Source organism: Notolepis coatsorum (genome assembly GCF_963971535.1).
Source record: "Notolepis coatsorum genome assembly, chromosome: 19".
NCBI lineage: Eukaryota > Metazoa > Chordata > Actinopteri > Aulopiformes > Paralepididae > Notolepis > Notolepis coatsorum.
Genome location: NC_140183.1, coordinates 32672859 through 32696814, shown reverse-complemented (window position 1 = coordinate 32696814; position 23956 = coordinate 32672859). Strand labels below are relative to the sequence as shown.

The 23956-nt window shown below is 43.4% G+C and overlaps 1 protein-coding gene across 2 annotated transcripts in view; it reads right to left on the bottom strand.

Moving 5' to 3' along the window:
* Positions 1–23956, bottom strand: part of pi4kb (phosphatidylinositol 4-kinase, catalytic, beta) — a gene marked incomplete at its 3' end in the record, with an annotated part of 60967 nt that overhangs the window by 25146 nt on the left and 11865 nt on the right. Inside the window, exons 4-6 of one of the 2 annotated variants that reach the window (XM_084336511.1) lie at positions 20287–20331; positions 16410–16637; positions 13220–13447 (exon numbers count right to left, since the gene is read on the bottom strand). In XM_084336511.1, coding sequence (XP_084192637.1) covers positions 13220–13447; positions 16410–16637; positions 20287–20331 — 501 coding nt within the window. The remainder of the gene's footprint in view (positions 1–13219; positions 13448–16409; positions 16638–20286; positions 20332–23956) is intronic. The other variant, XM_084336512.1, reaches the window with a different exon arrangement.

The window sequence follows — 23956 nt, the reverse complement described above, 5'->3', positions numbered from 1 at the left end:
GTCTGTAGAGACGGTAGGTAGTGCAGTAGGAAACTGCTCCAAAACTTGTCGGCTAATACTTGGCTGTACCTCCACATTCGTCGGCCGTTCGCTTCTTCAGGCCGGTACATTGTCTGGGGTAACGCGGGATCTAGCCGCCCCATCAGGAGGGTGTTGGGGGTGACTGGGTCGACATCTGCTACATCACTGGAGACGTAACCGAGGGGCTTTGAGTTCAATACTCCCTCAATCTCCGTGAGGACTGTCATTAGGACTTCTTCCGCCACAGTCTGGGCCCCAAGTACTGCGTACAGGGCTGTCTTTATAGAACGTACTTCTCGTTCCCAAGTTCCACCGAAGTGGGGTGCGTTTGGGGGGTTGAATTGGAAGTCAATCTGGGCTGGAGCGAGGTGGGTCTTAAGTTCTGGGCCCATAGCTTGGAAGCTCTCCCTCAGCTCTCTTTCTCCGCCTTTGAAGTTTGTCCCGTGATCGGACAATAATGTAGACGGTTTTCCTTTCCGTGATGTGAATCTTCGGAAGGCCATAAGGAATGAGTCTGCGCTCATGGTCGGAAGGAGCTCGATATGTATCGCTCTGGTGGTCATGCATTTGAATACAATACCCCACCGCTTCTCGGTGCCTCTTCCTTTCTTTATGTGCAGCGGGCCAAAACAGTCCATGCCTGTTGAGTGGAATGGCTTGTCGCCGAGTCGGAGGCGACATGGAGGTAGGTCAGCCATCCGTGGTATGCTGGGCTGCGCGCGCCACTTTCGGCAGTCTAGACAGGTTCGCTGGAAGCGTCGCACCGCCTCTCTTCCTTGAAGTATCCAGTAACGACGTCTGATTTCCGCGAAGACTCTCTCTGCTCCTGCGTGGTGTACATCCTCGTCGTATTTCTTTATAATCAGCTCTGTGACCTTGTGTCGGCTGTTCAATACGATCGGGTACTTAATGTCATCCGGTAAATTGGGGGCTCTCCGCAGGCGACCACCCACTCTGATGAGGGTATGTGTGTCACTCTCGGGGGCCAGGTGGATCAATCTGCTGTCTGATGGGGCGGGCTTTCCTCCCTGTAGACAGTCTAGTTCATCGGGGAACGAGTCTCTCTGGGCTCGTTGCAGTAGAAGCAGTTCTGCTTCCTCGTAGTCAGCTGCTGACATATCAGCGGGGGACTTAATCTCTGGGTGGTGCCGCAGGAATGTCCGTTGCTGCGCACTCTCTATGGTAATGCAATCGTCTATGTTGGGGTCTGCGGAGACAATAGTGCTCAATCCACCGAACATGGGTTTCTTATTCTCAGCCTCCTCGTCACTTGCTTCCCTCGGGGTGGGCGTGGGCCAATCTCCTTCCGGGAGCTTGAGGAATGCTGGTCCGTCACTGTAGATGTTATGACAGGGGTTAAGTCATCTAGGGACATTCCCCGGGTGATGACGTCAGCTGGGTTGTGTTTTGTATCAACATAGCGCCAGTTTGCTTCTCTGGTTAACTCTCCGGTTAACTCTTGAATCTCAGTGACTCTGACTCCCACGAAGACTTTGTATTTGCATGAATCCGATTTGATCCAGGCGAGTACTGTCGTGGAATCTGACCACAGGATTGTTCTATGCACCGGAATGGTGAGCTCACGTTGGATGAGCGTGGCTAGATGCGCTCCTGCGAGGGCTGCGCAGAGCTCTAGACGTGGGATAGACTGTTGCTTGCGTGGGGCTATTCTCGAGCGGGCGAGGATGAATGCTGTGTAGATCTCTCCCCCCTCTTCTTGGGCCCGCAAGTAGGCTACTGATCCGTAGGCGACCTCGGAGGCGTCACTGAAGACGTGTAAATCCATTTTACATGTCTCTGGCCTCACCGTGGGTGGGAAGTAGCTTCGGCGTATATTAACGCCTGGGAGTGAGTGGAGTTCCATCTCCCACTCTCTCCAGGTGGATGCAAGGTGTGCGGGAATGGGGTCGTCCCAGCCCTGGTCCTTGTCCCACAATGCTCGTACAATCATCTTTGCCCTGGTGGTGTACGGTAGTATACATCCTAACGGGTCATATTGTCGGGCGAGTGTTCTGTACACACTCCGTCTGGTGGTCGGTATTGCCGTCGACCTTCCCTGCTCCGTGGTCAGGGGTTTGTGTCTATAGTGGAGCGAATCTGTTTTGAAGCGCCACACTAGTCCTAGTGTCATCTCTTGGGCTTCTCCTGGGATTGTGGCCATCCAGGTCTCGCTGCTCGCTGCCTTGTCCTCGGAGGAGAGGCTGCGCAGTACGTGCGGATCGCTGCTGGCCCACTGCCTGAGATCAAAGCCGCCTTTGATCAGAGAGGCGCAGAGTTTATGTAGGAGAGCCTCGGCTTCTTCCTGGGTCGAAACGCTTTGTAGACAGTTATCTACGTAGAAGCTGTTCTTCACACTGTGTCGGACCTCTTCGTCCGCTGCTGGGTCCTCTGCGACATGTCTCTGTAGTGCAAATGTAGCACAGCATGGGCTGCATGTAGTTCCGAAAGGGAGGACTTCCCATTGGTAGATGGCTGGGTGCTCATCTCCTGGCCTCTCTCTCCATAGGAACCGCAACAGGGGCTTGTCCTCCTCTACTAATCTCACCTGCAGGAACATCCCTTTGATATCCCCGCTGATAGCCACCTTGTCCTGGCGGAAGCGGAGTAGTACGCCTAGTAGGGAGGGGCCGAGTGTAGGACCGGGCAATAGCTCTTTATTCAGATTTTGGGATCCGATCTGGTAGCTGCAGTTAAACACGATGCGGTCTTTGCCGTTGTGATGAACCTTGTGGTGGGGCACGTACCACGATTCAGTCGTCTGGTCGGCCTCTTTAATGTCAATCTTTGTGACGTGTCCCGCTGTGATGAGCTTCTCAATCTCAGCGCGGTATACACTTTCTTGGGCGGGGTCCTTGGCTAAGCGCCGCTCTGTGTTTAGTAGGTACCGCTCTGTGGCGTCTTTCTTTGCGTGAAAGGTAGGCATCCCTTCCCGCCGCAGGAGTGGCGTGGCGTATCTCAACACGCCGCTGACTGGGACTCTCTTTGTTCCCGTCTCGAGGAGGTTAATGGCGTAGATGTCGTCTTTAGAGCGAATGTCTTTCTTTTCGTTCTTTTTTTTTTTTTTTTCAAATAGTTTTTCTTTATTTTCCCTTTTCAACATGAAACAAGACAATACAATACAATAACAATACTAATAAACAAGACATCACAGGACAATAACAGTAATAATAATAATAATAATAATAATAATAATAATAATAATAATAATAATAATAATAATGACAATGACAAAACCATCAGTTAAATCAGAATAATGAAAAATAAAATAGTCATGTATAAATTAAATATATAAATTAATAAGAATATATATATATATACATATACATACACACATACATATATATACATATATACATGCATATACCCACATGTATGTACCATAAGGCGAGATTACTTGAGCACCCGTCATCTCCAGTATCGACAACCAAGGTCCCTACCCCGTGAGGACCCCAAATCCGGCGCCCCAGCGAGCCAGAGCATCATGCCTCTTTAACACTCCGATTCACCAAGACCTCGAATCAGGGGCCCCCACCAGTCCGAGACCGCGTCTTGTTTGCTTTTCTCATATTTTTATATTCAGAGTTAATGATATTGTTTACACTGTTCATTTTTTCTCATACGTATTTTTAAATAAACAATAATAAATAATAACAACAATGACAACAACAACATCATTGTTATACAACAGACAGGCCTCTTACGCGTCTGTTGTACAACTTCTTCCACTAGGGAAACCCACCTCCGAAAAATACACAACCGGGGATAGACATCCCAAGACCCCCGGCCTCCACCCCTCCCCCAACCAAACAGCAAAACCACCAATCGACACGGCCAGCGACAGCATGCGGATATATTCACATACCGCCACTAGCCGTATCAATCAACAGCCCCTCTGCTCAATCGAGAAAACAGCGGAGACCAAAGGTCCCGGAACATCCACCCCCGGCCGCGCTCCTCCAAGGTCAATCTCTCCAATGGAAGAAGCTGGGATATCTGATCTTGAAACATCTCAAAAGTGGGCGAAGAGTCATTTTTCCAAAACAGGAGAATACATTTCTTGGCAAAGTATGTTATAACAATCAGCAGTCTATATTTTCTTGGATCCATCTGGATCTCTGGTAATTCATTAAGTAAATAGGCACATGGGGACAAGTCAAATTCCGTTTCTAATACAGATTTTGTAAATAAATGAATACAATTCCAGAATCGTTTTAGTTTATCACAGTGCCAAAACATGTGTAGAAATGTTCCTTCGTTAGTTTTACATCTAGGACAGTTTATTGAATTATCTCTAGACATTTTATGCATTTTTATTGGAGTTAAATACAATTTATGGATAAATTTAAAATTTGCTTCTTTGATTTTGTTACTTGTAAATGGAAAGTGTATTCTATCACAAATATTTAGCCATGTATTTTCTACAAATTTCATGGTTAGGTCTGTCTCCCAGATCCTCAACAAAGGCAAAAAAGATGAGTGACATTCTTTGGAGAAGATGTCATAAAATTCACAAATTTTACCTTTAATTGTGGTCGATGACATTAGTATTTCTTCTATTTCATGTAATTCTAGTCTTAGTTTATTTTCTCTTCTCAGTATGTGTATAATGTTTCTCATTTGTAAATATTTAAAGAAATCAGTATTTGGGATGGCATATTCTGTTCTTAAATCCATAAATGATTTTAACTGCATATTTGTATGAAACAGGTCTTTGAATTGACTTATCCCCAACTGAGCCCATTTGAGTATATTAATTGATCTTAGATGTTTATCTAGATCAGGATTGTGATAGATAGGAGAGTATATGGAGGTACAATTGGTGATACCCAGTTTTTTTGAGCAGTCCTTCCAAGCACATAGTGTGTTAAAAACAGTGAAGCAATTACCTATGTTTCTTATCTTTTTAAATTGTTTTATAAATATGAGAGAGTCCAATGGTAACGGGTCAACAAATTTAGCTTCTAACTGAAACCACTGTGAGTCCCGTCTTCCCAACGACCATGACAGTACATTTCTTAATTGGGCTGACCAAAAATAATGTTGGAGGTTGGGGAGACCGAGACCTCCCATGGATTCTGGTTTCATAAGTGTCAATAACTTTATCCTAGGCATTTTGTTGCACCAAATAAATTTTGAGATGGGTCTATTCATAGATTTGAAAAATTCTGTAGATAAGTAACATGGTAACATTTGAAAAAGGAAATTTAGTCTTGGAAGGACGTTCATTCTTATTACATTTATTCTTCCCAGCAGAGATAATGGGAGCGTGGACCATTTACACAGATCAGTTTTTATCTTTTCTATAAGAGGACAATAGTTTTCCCTGTACAAGTTATCTAGTTGCGGTGTAATGTTTATTCCCAAATATTTAAACCCTTCTGGAGACCAATTAAAGGGATATGTTTTATACATCGTTTCGGTTGGGGTCATATGCAGGAGACAAGCATTTGATTTATTAAAGTTTAACTTATATCCAGAGTATTTTCCAAATTGTTCTATTTCGTTATATAAGTGTGATAAGGACTGTTCTGGGTCTTTTATGTATAAAATAATGTCATCTGCGTATAAGGATATTTTATGTTCCTCCTTATTCATTTTCAGTCCTTTAATGTGAATATTGTCTCGTACACATGACGCCAGCAATTCAATCACCATCGCGAAGAGTGAACTCGACAGTGGGCATCCTTGTCTTGTCCCTCTCGTTAGTGTAAAAAAATCAGAGGAAGCTCCATTGGTAATGACAGCTGCTTTAGGATTTTTATAGATTGCTTTAATCCAAGCGATAAAGTTTGGTCCCATATTAAGCTTGTCAAGTATAGAAAAAAGAAAGTTCCATTCAACCCTATCGAAGGCCTTCTCTGCGTCCAGTGATAGGAGCAGAGAAGGGCTCCGACTGGTGTCCAAATGGTTTATTACATTTAAAAGTCTCCTTATATTGTCAGCAGAATATCTCCCTTTTATGAAACCCGATTGGTCTGGATTAATCAATTTAGGCAAAATATCTTCTAGTCTTTTTGCTAATAATTTGGTTATAATCTTGTAATCGTGATCTAAAAGACTAATAGGTCTATATGATGAACAATTTAAAGGATCTTTGCCACTTTTGTGCAATACTGTGATATGTGCTAGGTTCATTGATTGAGGGAGTATTCTATTGTGACAGAAATTATACATCATTGCCATAAAAATGGGATGAAGTTCAGTCCAAAATTCTTTATAAAATTCAGCAGAAAAACCATCTGGTCCTGGGCTTTTATTTATGGGCATTAACTTAATTGTGGCCAAAACCTCTTCTTTTGTAAATGATGAGTTAAGATATTGCTGGTCTAATTCAGACAATTTTGACAATTTCTTATTTTGTAAGTACTGGTCCAGTTGTTCTTGTGAATGAGAACTTTGAGATTTGTAAAGTGTATTGTAGAATTCAAAGAAAGCTTGATTAATCTCTTTAGGTTGATATGTTATATTATCATTGAGATTAATTGCTTTAATAGTTCTTTCAGTTTGTTCTTTCTTTAATTGATGGGCCAGTAATTTACTTGGTTTATTGCCAAATTCGTAATGCTTTTGTCTAACGTAATTCATTTTTGTTGTAATTTCGTTTGAAATATTAAGGTTTAATTTGGCCCTGGCCACAATTAATTGTCTCCAATTGTCCTCTGTAGACGCTGTCTTATGAAGTGCTTCACATCTTATTACTTCTCTCTCAAGTTCTTGTGCTTGTGCTCTTTTTACTCGCTTTTTAAATGAACCATATGAAATTATTAGTCCTCTTAAAGTGGCTTTTGCAGCCTCCCAGATAATGTTAGGGTCAATGAGGGGGTCATTATTTTCCTTTATGTAGTTTGTAATCCATGTTCGCGTTTTTACTTTAAATTCTTCATCTTGGAGTAATGAATTATCAAATTTCCATTGTTTGGTGAACGAGTTGTTCCTATTAAACTGAATAGTCATGCATATTCTGGCATGATCTGATAAAATGATTGGGCTAATTTCACATTCCTTTATCATGTATATATATTTTGAGTAAATAAAGGCATAGTCTATTCTACTATATGAGTTATGTACATTTGAGAAGAAGCTGTAGTCTTTAATGCCTGGATGTAATTCACGCCAGACATCAATTAGGCCACTTTCTGCACATAACCCTTGAAGAACTTTTGAGGATTTGGAGCTATGGTTAGTTTGACTAGACTTATCCAATGCTGTCATTGTCAGATTAAAATCTCCCGCCATCACTCCAAAACCTTTACAGTTTTCATTGAACAGCAACACCATGTCAGACATAAATGTGGGTTCATCGGCATTGGGGGCATAAATGTTCAAAAAAGTAATGGATGTTCCCCAAATGCAGCCTGACACCAAGACAAACCGTCCGTTTGGGTCTGTAATTGTTTTTTCTACTGTAAATGGTATTGTTTTGTTAATCAAAATAGCCGTTCCCCTGCTATGACTTTTATATGATGAGAAATAGACCTGACCTACCCATTCTCTTTTTAACTTTGCGTGTTCAGTGTCTGACAAATATGTTTCTTGTAAAAAAGCCACATCTACTTTGTTTTCTTTTAGAAGGGATAACATTTTTTTCCTTTTAATAGGATTTCCCAAGCCTTTAATGTTCCACGAATTTATAATTATATCTGACATGGTAGTTGGTACAATCTTTGAGGAGTATCTATGACTGTATACATTTGCCTCGAAAATATTGCCATTACTTTTATTAATAAACATGACCAAAAAACATAGAACACAAAACATACATAGAATACACATACATAGAATAAAAAACATACATGAAATACATCAACCCACCCCAGCCATGGTTTTCTGAACCACGACATTTACCCCCTTACTCCTAGTAGGCCATAGAGAAACAATAATGGAAAAAACAAAATAACTGAAAAAGAATTAAATCTTTCTTATATTGGCCCCTGGAGCTCTTGTCTTCAGTGTAATAACTTCCTTTTATTTATTTGTATTTCTCTTTACACCCCCTCCCCTCTTCACTTCCCCCCATGTTGTTAAATATGAGTTGGTCACCTGATATTACTGAATGGTGAGGGGTGTTTCTTATTAGGCAGACTTTTTTTTCTTTTTTTTTCTTTTTTTTCTTATACTGTTGAGAGTTCTCCTCTCCACATACTTTTTACCATTCAGTCATTGTGACCTTCTAATGTTTGAGAGAAAAATATCAGTGCAAAACAGATGCATGTTAAATTCGTGCCATTCCTTGTACCCCCCTCCCTTCCTTTAGTCATGGTATCGTCCGTATGACGTCACACGTTGTTGCAGGAAGTACCGCTGCCAGACAGTAAATATACACGTTGAGGAGAAAAGAAATAACAGCCGATCGCGACTGTATTGGCAAATCAATACCCCTTCCTCTGGGGTTTCAAAGTCAAGTGATTTGTCCGTATTATAACAGTCATAATGAGGGGGTGCAAACAAACAAAAAAAAACGTAAATGTCATCTTCTTACCTCCACCATGGGTAACGGTTTACGAGGCAAACCTCAGACCTTTCTTTTCGTTCTTAAAGGGCATTTGTTCTAAGGTCCATAGCCTCTCTACATGCTGCAGGAGTGCGGTGTCTCCCTCTGTGACTCGGGAGTGGAGACAGCTAGTGGCTGTGGTTCGGTTGAGAGATTTGGCGAGTGGGCCTTGGAGAGTCCATCCTAGGCGGGTCTCGACTGCTGCAGGACAGCCTCTGGGTCCGGTATGAACCCGGTCTATCGGGACAATGAGGTCTGCATGGTCGGAGCCTATCAACAGTGTTGGGGTAGCACCGTCTATGAGCGGGATCGGTAGCTTGCGTAGATGTACATATTTCTCCATCAGCTTGGCTACGGGGTATGTGTACCGCGACAGTCCTATTTCTTGGCTGGTGAAAGCGTCTGTAATCCTGTACCGTCGCTCGGGCTGGCCGCTTGCTGCGATAGAGAATGAGACGTTCTCGCCCTTTATCGTTTTCAAATCTCTTCTTATTGTCCGAATTGTCATTTGGTTTTCGCTCCCCCGCAGCCCTAGCTGGGCCGCAGCGGACGCGAGCAGAAGGGTCTTCTCTGACCCGTCATCAAGGACGGCGTAAGTGTCCATGACTTTATTCTGGTAGCTCAATGTCACACGGACTACCTTTAAGAGCACTCTGGCTCCGCTGCTGCTGGCGGGGTCGATGTACATGACGCTTACTTTGCTGCTTGATGGTGCGGGTGGATGTCCAGATGGGCTCCATCACACCGACTGCACTTTTTCTTTAAGCGGCATTCGGCTGCCATGTGTGATCGCGCACAGCGAAAACAGCGTCTGTTGGACTTTATCCATTGACTCGCTTCCTCCGCATTCATCTTGGGGGATGAGTCACATTGTGACAGCCAGTGTTCTTTCTCACAGTAGGGGCACACTATCTTCCACTTCTCCTTTCTTGAGGGGGTACTGTGGCTCCTACTGCTTGGCACTGACTCCGATTGGTGCATGACAGTCACCGATCTTCTTCCATCATTTAGTCTCCTGGTTCCTTCTCTGGAGCCAGGGGTGCTCCGTCCGAATGTATCTAGCCGTAAGCTGCTGACTTCTCTCGCCAGGAAGTCGGCTAGATCGAGGAGGTTCGGTTCGGGGCCATTAGGGTCTCGGTGGTCTCTCTGCCGCCTAAAGCGCTCCTGTCGGGCGGGCGGTAGCTTCTCCAAGATCCTCTCTACATTTGAGTTGGCGTATAGTTCATGCCTACCCTTTTCCCTCTGCGCTCCCAGCATCCCTACCAGGGACTGCACTCTGATGGACAGGTCGTCCAGTGCTCGATTGTCTGTTGCTGGGGGTAGGCGGTCGATGTGCCTGATCTCCTGGATCACGTAATCCCATATACGTCCATATCTCTGGTCCAACGCTACCAGCGCTGCGGTGTATGGGGTCGTGGAAGTGGCGTAGGCGAGCGCTATGTTGTGCGCGCGGGGTACCTTTAAATGCTTCAGTAGTATCGCGTATTTATGGCGTTCATCAATGACATCCACCAACATTGTCTCCAGACACATGCGGAGCTCCGTATACTGGGCCCGGTTCTCCTGGGTGAAGTCTGGTACCATAGGTGTGCCAATGTATGACGCGGATTGTTGATACATCGGCGAGCGTTGGGGGAGAGGCCTCCTAGGCGAGTCTCCTCCTGCTCCTTGGCGTGGGCTGGTACCGGCTGTGTACCATGGCCCGCTGGTCCAGGTGCTGTTCCTCGGTGCGGGTCGTGCGTCGTGCTCACCCGTGAATAGCGTCGGGGGTCTGTAGCGCAGCTCCGCGGGGGTATAGCCTGGGCTGTACTGGACCTCCTGGTCCGGTAGAGTACTGTGCTGTCGTCGGGCGTGGTTCTCCTCCTCTTCCTCTTCGTCTTCCGTTAGGTCATCCAGGGCTTGTAGTCTCTGATTTAGCCTCTCCGCAGTGTATGCTGCTCCTTCCCGGTGGCTGGGTCTCGCTTGGACCGGTTGGGGAAGGGGGTCTGCGGGGGGTATAAACCTCGTCTGTTGGTCAAGTTCAGGGTCGCTTACTCGGCTAGGGGATGCCGCCCTGGAGTGATGTCTAGACGAGTTCCTGGAGCCTCTGGTGGAGGGAGGGGGTGTTGTCCTTCTGATCAGCTGTTCTATTAGTTGCGCTTGTGCTCTGTCGCGCTCGGCTTCGCGCTTGGTGAGATCCGATTCTCTCTGGGCACCGGTGGCGGCGCGCTGGGCGTCGGCCCGGTCTCTTGCCATATTCTCTTCCATCTGAATGCGTCTTATTTCCAGGCGTATGTGCTCTTCTTCGCTCCGTTGCTGTATCTGCAATCGATCGCGTTCACCCTGGAGTCTATCGCGTTCAGTAGAGGCCTTCAGGCTGACGAGGAATGCCTGCTGTAGTGTCCTCTCTGCCTCGCTGGGAGAAGACGGTTGTATAGGGGGGCCGTCCCTTGGGGTACTCCGTGCGGAGTCTTGGAGCTCTATCTCCACGGTGCTCTCCTCATCTTCTTCCGTGCCGAGTTCTCTCTCGGTAGTGTTGTCTTCCTCCCGGGACTCGTCGGGGACTACTTCTTCGGTATTGGCGGGGTGTAAAGTCATGTCTGGTTCCCCCTGGTCCCCACCGTGAGCTGGGTCAGTTACGTTAGAACCCATAGGGGCCTCTATGGTCGGGGTAGCCTGGTCGTTAGGGTTAGACATAATTTTACTTTCTAGTTTTACCGCGTTTACTGTTGGTAGAAGACTAGGTTGTTGACTGACAGCGTAAGCCTCTAGGTACTGAGGGAGCTGTCGTTTGCGCCGCGGGCGTTGTTGGTTAGGAGGATCGTTTCGTGGAGTGTTCATCATAGGCCATTTTAATATTAATAACACTATATTAATATTACACTGATTACCATCCGGCTCGAAGGACCAATTGTAACTGAGGGGTACAATTCCCTGACTGTATTGTTAGATATGATACTTACTACCACTACCTCTTGTACTTTAGACTCTGGCCACCCAGTACTAGGTATAAATAATTATGATAAACACTCCCACCTGATGAAACGGATCCAACACAAATGTACCAAGTCGAAAGTCTGCGTTTAATAATAATACATAGCAAAAGGTATGTACAACGATCACTTAATTACATTTATGATTTGAAATAGTATGCACTTTTATGGCAAATGAGTATTCGTAGGTAGATCAATATCGAATGTCCAATCTCTGATTGCGCAGGAAGCAAATATACAACCTGGAATATTTAGGGAACAATAGCAATGATACTTGAATGATTATATAGCTGGATACACTAGGGGAAGGTTCCGACTGCTTGTAGGACAGCTGGAGGGGGGGGGTAGAGTCTGGCTGTATCCCGTCTGGCCGAGGGTATCCTGGGAGAGCCCACAGTCGTGCGACCCGGTGCCCAGCGATCCTCGATCCACAGATGAAAGCAGTTGGACTCTCTGTGGCCGGCGTCCTCCGGTCCACGATGGAGAGACGTGAGGCGACCTCGTCGTGTAGAGCGTCTTCTCACCTGTCGTCCTCTCCGGGGGGGGTATTTCCAACACACCGCAGTGTTGGCCTTTATCCATAGAATAATCAAAGTACTCAAAGCATAATCCAAGCCGGGGAAGGCTAGCCGTCGTCGGTAGAATAATCCAATATACAGGTCCACTCGCTCTTTGGCCTGGAGCTCCTCGGGTGCAGCTTCACGTGGGGTCAACCACCCTGGATAAGCGTCCAGCTGATGCCCGAAACGATGGGGGTGCTGATTACTATAGAACTCTTACCGCACGAGGCACTACATATGAATAGACTATTATTAGCTTAATAGAATACGTCCAACTCGACGATATAGTGCCAAATATGACTATTAAAATATTAATATACACGATGTCTCAATGCCGATACTGGGCCGAATTGGCCTTACTGCCCACACGTGGTTCGCGGGGAGGCTTTTGCGTCTGTCACTCTGTTGGAGGGTAAGGAACTGGACTAAAAGAAAGCTCTACTTTAATAGCGCAGTATATATACGCACTATGAACAAATAGTACCATTAGTGGTGCGGTAGACATATTCCTACGCGGAACTAGGACTTGTCCATACATGTTGAGCGGTACGATTGAACCTGGTCTGAGGGGTATGGCGACCTGGCACCAAGGTCTCGTCCAATGGTAGAATGGAGACTATTATGGGATGTTCAGTAGACTAGAAGGGATATTCAATGCATATTGTACAAGGAATATACAAGGGATATCAGGGGATATACAAATACAATTAAATATATATATATAAATAAATATATATATTCGGTTTAATCTGATCCTTCAGAACAGTAACAGTCTAGATGCAGTCTGTAACGTCCCTGATGGTAACAGTCTAAATGTAGTCTGTAACGTCCCTGATGGTAACAGTCTAGATGTAGTCTGTAACGTCCCTGATGGTAACAGTCTACATGTAGTCTAACCTCCCTGATGGTAACAGTCTACATGTAGTCTAACCTCCCTGATGGTAACAGTCTAGATGTAGTCTAACCTCCCTGATGGTAATTGTCTAGATGTAGTCTAACCTCCCTGATGGTAACAGTCTACATGTAGTCTAACCTCCCTGATGGTAACAGTCTACATGTAGTCTAACCTCCCTGATGGTAACAGTCTACATGTAGTCTAACCTCCCTGATGGTAACAGTCTACATGTAGTCTAACCTCCCTGATGGTAACAGTCTACATGTAACAGGCTCCTCACCTCTACTTGCAGCTCTCCGATGTCGTCCACCGACCAGGCCTCGTCGTCGTTGTCGTAGTTTGGGACGGTGGTGAAGCTGCCGGCTCGCTGCTCAGCCGTCATGCCGCAGTCCGGCAGGTTCTCCACAGAGCGTGTGCTGCGTATCCGCGTCTCGGGGATCCTGACGGGAACGTTGGACGTCTCGAAGTTCTCACACTCCAACACCTCCACGTAGATGAGGTACGGGGCCTGGCCAATGGGGGAGAAGGGAGAAAAGGGAGAACAGGTTATAAGGTCACTTTTTAAACGTTATAAACGGGGTTCCTAGGCCTGGTGGTTGTTCTAGGTTGAGCAGTTACAGTTAATACAGATAATTCAGCCCCCTTCACTTTCCACATTTTGTGTGGTAGACTTCATTTAAAATAGGATTAGATTAAATGCATTTTTGTATTATTAGTCTATTAAAACTGGAAAAAAGAAATTCCAAAAATAACATTTGCACTACATGCAAAGAACTGCATGAGACTAGTATAAACCACATGACTAGTATAAACCACATGAGACTAGTATAAACCACACAGAATGAATGAATGAATCAAAGAATGAATGAATGGATGAATGAATGAATGAATGAATGAATGAATGAATGAATGAATGAATGAATGAATGAATGAATGAATGAATGAATGAATGAATGAATGAATGAATGAATGAAAACTTTATTTAACAGATTGCAGAATGGGTACAATACAGTACGGCTCAATACACACAATTGTTAAGGGGATGCAGACCAGAGAAAGCCGTTTGTCTTGTTTACATCAGGGTCCCCCATTTTCAATTCATATTGACATTTATGACATACACAACATACATGACATTTATGGCATAGGGACATACAGGTATTTAGTACTGATACATTTGTGACATAAACGCTATTCAAATATACAGTACTGTTACCCATAGATCCTGACAGAGTATATACATATGATGGGGAGGGGACTGTACATTAGGAGGGGGTGGGTGGGTGGGAGAGAAATATACATACGGTGGGGAGGAGACTGTACATTTGGAGGGGGTGGGTGGGAGAGAAATATACATACGGCGGGGAGCGAATATATACATGCGGTGGGGAGGAGACTGTCTATTAGGAGGGGGTGGACTAGTAGTCAGGACTAGTATAAACCACATGGGACTATTATAAACCACATGAGACTAGTATAAACCACACGGGACTAGTATAAACCACATGGGACTATTATAAACCACATGAGACTAGTATAAACCACATGGGACTAGTATAAACCACATGGGACTATTATAAACCACATGGGACTAGTATAAACCACATGGGACTATTATAAACCACACAGGACTAGTATAAACCACATGGGACTATTATAAACCACATGAGACTAGTATAAACCACATGGGACTATTGTAAACCACATGGGACTATTATAAACCACATGGGACTAGTATAAACCACATGAGACTAGTATAAACCACATGGGACTAGTATAAACCACATGAGACTAGTATAAACCACATGAGACTAGTATAAACCACATGGGACTAGTATAAACCACATGGGACTATTATAAACCACATGAGACTAGTATAAACCACACAGGACTAGTATAAACCACATGGGACTAGTATAAACCACACGAGACTAGTATAAACCACATGGGACTAGTATAAACCACATGGGACTATTATAAACCACATGAGACTAGTATAAACCACATGGGACTATTATAAACCACACGAGACTAGTATAAACCACATGGGACTAGTATAAACCACATGGGACTATTATAAACCACATGAGACTAGTATAAACCACATGGGACTATTATAAACCACATGAGACTAGTATAAACCACATGGGACTAGTATAAACCACATGGGACTATTATAAACCACATGGGACTAGTATAAACCACATGGGACTATTATAAACCACATGAGACTAGTATAAACCACATGGGACTAGTATAAACCACATGAGACTAGTATAAACTACAAGGGACGTTTGGGAGGTTTTGTATCAGGTTTTTATTATCAATTACTAACGTCCTCGTATGAAACCCTTCAACTAGACACTGTCTGGAGGAGGGATATACCAGACCTGGAAAATGACTTTGATTGGCAAGGAGCCTGGGCAAATGTCCGACTTACATCAAGGAACCCGGATCATCAACAAATCAATCTGAACTATATTCACAGGACATACTTGACTCCTATAAGGCTGTGCAAAATGGGGCTTAAACAAGACTCCAAATGCTCCCAATGTACAAATGGGGACGAAGGAACATTTATGCACATGTATTGGGACTGCCCACCAGTTAAGGCATTCTGGAAAGATGTGTCCCAACAATTATCAATACTCGTATCTTGGAATATACCTGTACACCCCTCGGTATTACTATTGAATGATGTTTTTGAGTTTGCAGTGAATCCACAACTAAAGAGATTGGTTTTATCGGGTATCACAGTAGCTAAAAAACTGATCGCATCACGTTGGTTTCAACCGGAAAAAATGTGCCGAAAAGTGTGGTTTCTTACATATCTCGATGTGATATATCAAGAAATATCTACAGCAAGAATTCTGGGTCTCAATGAATCCAAAATGTCAATGTGGTTAGAAGTGGTGGAGAGAATAAAAGCTAGCCTATAATGGTAGTGTCTGGTTAGGAGTGAGGGATAATGGAGGTACTATCCAAGAGGGGGTCCGGGAGGGGGGGGTTCGAGCTGGAGCATATGTGTGTAGGGTTTTAGAAAATAGGTATTAGGGGTATATTATATACTAACATTTATATAATTGTAATTTCGCTGGATATACACTGTATACGGTTAAAATGTTATTATAGACTAATTTTGTTTTATCTTGTTTCTGTACTTGCATATATTTTAACCACCTTTACTGAAAGTTTCATTATGCATTGTGTGTTGAGTACTGACTTTTAATAATTTTTGTTTTGCAATAATAAAAAAAATATAAAAAAACTACAAGGGACTAGTATAAACCACATGAGACTAGTATAAACCACAGTAATACCGGTGGGCTGATATAACCAATATCTTAAAAAAACGCCAATATCAGCCCAATACATCGGTTGAACACTAGGGGGTATCCAAAAGAAACAAGCCCCAGTTTAGGGCCTGGACACCACAGTGTAACAGAAGAAGAAGAGTCCTCCCCCCCTACCTTGTCTTTGGAGTTGAGCACCACGGCCTGCGTGTGTGGCACCCGCACCACGTGGTGGTCGAAGGGAGCGGTGGGCAGCCAGACACGGCCCGGCAGCTTGTGGTTGAGCAGCGACAGCTCTGAGATCAGCCGCTGGGTCTTCTGCTCCTTGGTGGGCAGCGTGGCCAGACGCTTCCCGATGCCCATCAGAGACTTGATGAACTCCCGCTGTGGAGTCAGCCGAACCGGCTGATAGGCCAAGAGAGAGAAGGGGGGGGGGGGGGGGGGGGGCATTAGACAGAGGTGGGAGAAGAGTTCAAACTCCTGGGTCCCACGTGTACCGGAACTCAAGGATAGTGTTCCACCTTAACACATTAACTGCCACGGGGTTTGCCCCTCTCATACCACTCTAAGCCTATGGAGATGTTTACCTTCTTTGCAGGGCTATAACTTTTTAAATTGTATTGCTAAATTGACATTACTATGGCCCATTCAACATCGATTATCTATCGTTCAGGATGTAGGAATGTTATACTTTTTCATTCATAGATTCATACGAAAATACCGTCTAGAATATAAATATGTTTTTATCGTTTTCTGCAGTAATTCCTAGAACGCTAGTTATAGGCCTAAACGCATAATATAGATTATCGATTGCAGTTTATTCGTGATACACGCTATATTAAAAAATCCAACTGAATACGATCTTAAACGTTATGACTCATCATGCGTGGATGAACGGGGGGGGGGGTCGTTTATAATTCCGTGATCGTCAGTAAATGCTTTATGTAGTATGGGTGATATATTGATCAGAGCAGTTTGCATTAATAATAATAAACAATCACGCTGAAAATGACGTCAGCGTCCTCTTACCGTTCGCCGATGAGACTGGAGGAAAAAGATCCCACTTATTTGACGTGGATCGACTAGATCCATTTCCGGTTTGTATAATAATAATAAACGCCCAAATCATATCGATTATTGAGTTATGGCAGCGATCCATATACACGGATATTCTTCTTCATTGCAACACAGTGATCTAATCAATATGTGAGGTTTGACAATGACGCATGTCTTTTATACAGTCAAGGCTCAAGGACAGGATTCTACTTGACCGGTGTGAGTCTAATCTATACTGGTGTAAAATGACAGCAAATGGCAGGTGTGTTTTGGGGGTTAGGTGTTTGAGGTTAGGGTTAGGTGTTTGGGGTTAGGTGTTTGAGGTTATGGTTAGGTGTTTGGGGTTAGGTGTTTGAGGTTAGGGTTAGGTGTTTGGGGAAATAGGGTTAGGGTAGGGCTGGGCGATATGGCAAAAAAAATTATTGCGATAAAAAATGTCATATCACTCGATATCAATAATTATCTCGATATACATGATATAATTATTTCTGTCAAGTTTAACTCATTCAGCACCAGCCATTAGACGCGGCCCGCTGTAGCTAGGCCGCGCTTTAAACGATAGGAGTGCGTTACTTTGTTTGTAGAGCTACTGATTATTTGATTGTCAGTAACGGCATTCGTATTGAACACTAAAAACACTTATCAGCCCGATCGGTATAAAAGCATTGTAGGATCAAGCTAAAATTGACGTCAGATCGTCCTTACCTGTGATCGGGAGTATTCCAAAAATAATATTCCAATTGTTTGATCGTCATCTGGTACATCCAATGTCCATTTGGTCCACGGCATTATCCACCACAACATATGGATCGGGGATATTTGACGCGCTTCAATGGAACCGGGAGAACCGCTCGCCTCGCCCGACAAGGAAAAGTGAAACCGGAGACATTTGGCCATTACACAGGCCAAGATACAAGGTTACAAAGGGTGCTCTATACTGCCATCTAGCTGGATGCGGCCGATATTGCACTTTGGCAACCTCAGACTCATTCCCTATGGTAACACCAAGGTCCCTGGATGAATATTCAAAAATTCAAATGTATATGATCGGTATACATTATGCTTCATCATGCGTGAAGGAAAGGGGGGGGGGGGTCGTTTATAATTCCTTGATCGTCAGTAACGGCTTTATTTAGTATGGGTTGATACATTGTTCAGATGGATTGCCGTGAAATGAATAAACAATCGGGCTGAAAATAACGTTATATTCCTCTTACTGTTCGCCGATGAGACTGGAGGAAAAATATTCCAATTATTTGACGTCGATCTGCTAGATCCATTTCCCGTCTGTATGACGCAATAAACGCCGAAATCATATAGATGATTGCGTTTCGAAAGCGATCCGATGCACTCGAGTGTTTGTCTGGACCCACGTAACAGGATATTACTGCCGGAGGGATTTCCTCGATGCACCAGCGCCACTTCCGGTTTGGCGTGGAGTGTAACTCGCCCGATCATCCACCAGGCGGCGGTATTCAGGCGTTGCAATATCAGACAGGGTGCAGCTGCAGTCCCGCAGGGAGGCTGGATGAATTATGAATGCCATGGCGAAAAAATGAAATATTGATCCCAACAACAAATTATCACGTTGTTGGCGTTCAATGCATGGCAGGCAATAACGAATTATGACGTTGTTGGCGTCCAATGTGTTAACAATGAAAATAAATAAATAAAATCACAATTCTGATATTAACACTTTGAGTGCCAACAACGCTATATGTCGTTAGTTCATGCCGACCGGTGAATGCCAGCGACGACATAGCGTTTTTTTGTCGTTTTTTATTAGCGATTTGAATTCATATTTCATCAATCTAATCTCACGTTAGTGCTGCAAACTCTCTGAGCTCCATTGGGAAAGTACCGCCCCTATCGTCTCTCCCTGTTGTACTGCACCCCATTGGATTAGACTGATGGGGGGGGGGGAATCCAGTTTCCTCATTTTACTTCTCGAATTGACCTATGCAATCTCATTTCTAAATTATGACGATTTTCTTTTATTAAAAAGACACGATTGTGTCAAAATAAAGTATTCAATCAATCAATATTCAATAAAAAAAAACGGGGGCTGTTTTTTTCACAATATATATATATATTTTCTTTAACAAGTCGATTATTAATTTCAATATAGAATATTCATTGACAGCCCTACAAGTACAATTCGTTATTGCACACTACATCACCCCTGAGTGGAACATGGAAAGCCAAACTTTCCCCCACTGTACCGAAAACCCATACCGAACCGTGACTTCAAAATCGAGGTACGTACCGAACCGTGGTTTTTGTGTACTGTTACACCCCTATTTTACAATGATGCGTCATGGTGACTCCTCCCATCTGATCCCATGATATGCGTCAGATTCGTACCGATTCAATCTAAGTCACCAGAGAGTAGACCTAACATTACATCTGGAATGCAAATATACATGTTCAGCAACAAACCCGACACATAGAACCAAATGTACAATTTAACCGAGTAGAAAAAGAGATGAAATGAGAGACAAAATTCTCACAGTATGGAAATCAATTCCAGTTAAGACAGCAAGGCTAGTTTTATCCCGATTGGTTTCAGGAGGGTAGAGAAAGAGTCAGAAGACGTACCCATAACCTCACCAATCACAATATCAACCAACACAGAAACACAAGATTGTTCTAGACTCAATGATACAAAATATATATACATAAAAAATTTAAATAAAGAATTAGATTGACAACAATTAGATGGAGGGAAGCCAGTCAGCATGTATTTAGCAGCTAGCAGCACATGACTGTAAACACATCACTGGAGCCTCTGAACAACAGCCCTCAGGACGTCAGGCTGCTGTAGCTGCTAAATTAAAACACATGCAGACAACTTCACCACCTTCAGTAACACCTCAGACCACAACCCGGGGCTGCCGGGGAGAGACGGACAACAATGGCATATATGTGTATAAATATATATATATATATATCCCAGAATGCACCACGGGAAGAGCAGAGGAAGCCGGGTGAAACTTACTGTACCAGTCTCCAACTCAAGACTGTCAGAGCTGGAGCTCAGGTCCTGGAGGGAGGTCAATGGGTTAAATAGATACATAAATTAAAAAAAATAATAGATATATATTTTTTAAATAGATAAATAAACAGGGTTAATAAGACGCAGAGAAGACTAGAATACTTTACTTTAAACGACTGCAGAGTGAGAGTGAGAGTGAGAGTGAGAGTGAGAGAGAGAGAGAGAGAGAGAGAGAGAGAGAGAGAGAGAGAGAGAGAGAGAGAGAGAGAGAGAGAGAGAGAGAGAGAGAGAGAGAGAGAGAGAGAGAGAGAGTATGGATGCAGGTAGGGCTGGGCAATTAATCGGAAAAAAAATGGCGATCTCGATTCATAGACCTATGCAATCTCATTTTTTTATTGATATTTTTGCACAAATCTTTCCAATATTCACAAGACATCTTTCCACAGCATAATATGCAACATCCAAGATTTGTCTTTTTCTTTTTCGTAACATCATACAAAACATACAAAAGACTCATACAAACACATTAACCGACATGGAAATTAAAAAAGTTTATAATGCAATGACCGACGTTAAATGATTCATGTCGTATGGGTGATATATAGATCATAGCAGTTTGTATGGATAATAATAATCAAAAACGCTGAAACTCACCGCAGCTTCCTCGTAGCGATGGGGGATGATACTGGAGCAAAAAGATCGCTATTATGGGATGTTGATCTATGCGCTCCATTTCCAGGTTGTATAATACTATATACGTCCAAATAATGTTGTTTATCGAGTTATGGCAACGGATCGATTATCCAGTGTGTCGGAATAGGGGTGACACCAAGCACTTCCGGCCCCACTTCCGGTTTGGCAACTCGCCGATCGGCCACCAGGTGGCGGTATTGAAGCGCTGGAGAGTTGAGTGGAGATCTACAGCACCAGTCATGACTCCGTGGGTGAAATGTGAATACCATGACGAAAATTTGAAATATTGATCTCGATGACGGCGTAATCCGTCATTGGCAGATTAAGCATGGCGAGGAATGACGTCTTAATCCGTCAATGGCGGAGAATGGGTTACGTTTAAGTCAAGCACTTTGATATATGTTATGTTGTCTGTTTAAGAAAGAGTGCAATAAATGATTTTATTGAAAAAATAAGAATCGTGTGAGAGAATCGTGATCTCAATTCTTAGAGAGAAAAATCATGATTCACATTTTAGCAAGAATCGCCCAGCCCTAGATGCAGGTAATATGATGGAGTAGAGTAGAACGGAGACATGCTGGCTTATTTTTTTTAATCTTCATTGATTCTTCTTCCAGGCTTCTCAAAGTTAAAGTAAATTCATGATATATTTTCTGTATTTATCTCTTGTTTGCACTGTCAATACTACAACCCAAGTACAAGGATGAGCCTCTTGACGATCTCAATTTGCTATCGTAAGCGATTGATTTGATGGTTATAAGGGTTGCATTTGCTAGTGGGCTAGATAGCCTGATAATCCATTAACGTTACCAACAGGGAACAAGCGTTAATGATTTATATGGACTTCTAACAATGTTAGTAACATAATGTGCTGCATGTGTGTCGTGTCCATGTGTTTGTCTGTGCTTAGATATAGTGGATTCCCGGGTCCAATCTTCACTCTATCACACATTTTGCCACTTTAAACAGATAGGTAGATCATAAGGGCAGGCTGTGTAATGTGAGTAAGCTCCCAGAGTAAGCATAAAGTTTACTTACTTGGGGATGTGCAAGGATATCTGGTTAGCTGGCCGTTTTAAATTAACTGGATATTCTTAACTGGTCATTCAAAAAATTGTATAAAGTGAACACATGAGACAGCGCATTCTTTATGTTTATACTATTTTCTATTGGTGCGCTGCACATGCCATTTGTTTTGAAAGCGAGTGTCTGCATCATCATTTTCACAATCTCAGTCTCTGCCTGGAGTCTGTACTGTGGACATGAGTTTCAGTAAGTGTTGCTTCTAATGATGAGTAAATCACAGTCATCATGCAGGCGTGCCGTGTTTCTGTAGTTAGCAAACATTATGCACTAGCAACTCAAGCATTGTTGCTACGTTGTACAGATGTCGTCTGGTAACGTTAGATTTGTCTTGTCATGTTGAGAGAAAGAGATAATTAATGTGAAATGGGCAGATTGTGGCACGGCAGACTACCAGTAGTATTAGTACAGCAGGAGGCCGTGGTACTAACAGTAGTATTAGTACAGCAGGAGATGTGGTACTACCAGTAGGGATGGGTACCGAATTCGGTACTTTTGAGGTACCGAACCGAAACACGTCGGTACTACCGAGTATCGAATCAAGTGAGAAACCAAAAAAAAAAAGAAAAAAAAGAAAAAAAAAAAATTATTAATCTTTTTTTTTTTTTTTTACTTTTTTCTTTTCATGTCAACGTTCACACGCACAATATATGCTTACCTAGGATTTGACTTGATTCAACAACAAAGCAGTCGGAGCAATGACAAGCCGAAAACTGTCGAAATTGTAGTTATTTGAAGTTTGGATTTTTTTTTACGACTGAGGTAGGTAAATTAAATTTCGACAGTTTTCGGCTTGTCATTGCTCCGACTGCTTTGTTGTTGAATCAAGTCAAATCCTAGGTAAGCATATATTGTGCGTGTGAACGTTGACATGAAAAGAAAAAAGTAAAAAAAAAAAAAAAAAAGGGAAAAAAAAGAAATTAATACTTTTTTTTTTTTTTTTTTTTTTTTTTTTAAGTACCGAAAAAAGGTACCGTTGGGTACCGGTATCGATTCACAGGTACCGGTACCGGTATCGGTTCAAATGTGAAAGGTACCCATCCCTAACTACCAGTAGTATTAGTACAGCAGGGGACCGTGGTACTAGCAGTAGTATTAGTACAGCAGGGGGCTGTGGTACTAACAGTAGTATTAGTACAGCAGGAGACGTGGTACTACCAGTAGTATTAGTACAGCAGGGGACCGTGGTACTAACAGTAGTATTAGTACAGCAGGAGACGTGGTACTACCAGTAGTATTAGTACAGCAGGGGACCGTGGTACTAACAGTAGTATTAGTACAGCAGGAGACGTGGTACTAACAGTAGTATTAGTACAGCAGGGGACCGTGGTACTAGCAGTAGTATTAGTACAGCAGGGGACCGTGGTACTACCAGTAGTATTAGTACAGCAGGGGACAGCAGGGGACATGGTACTAACAGTAGTATTAGTACAGCAGGGGACGTGGTACTAACAGTAGTATTAGTACAGCAGGGGACCGTGGTACTAACAGTAGTATTAGTCCAGCAGGGGACGTGGTACTAACAGTCATATTAGTACAGCAGGGGACTAACAGTAATATTAGTACAGCAGGGGACGTGGTACTAAGAGTAGTATTAGTACAGCAGGGAACGTGGTACTAAGAGTAGTATTAGTACAGCAGGGGACTGTGGTACTAACAGTAGTATTCGTACAGCAGGAGACTGTGGTACTAACAGTAGTATTCGTACAGCAGGAGACTGTGGTACTAACAGTAGTATTCGTACAGCAGGGGACCGTGGTACTAGCAGTAGTATTTAGTACAGCAGGGGACCGTGGTACTAGCAGTAGTATTTAGTACAGCAGGGGACCGTGGTACTAACAGTAGTATTTAGTACAGCAGGGGACCGTGGTACTAGCAGTAGTATTTAGTACAGCAG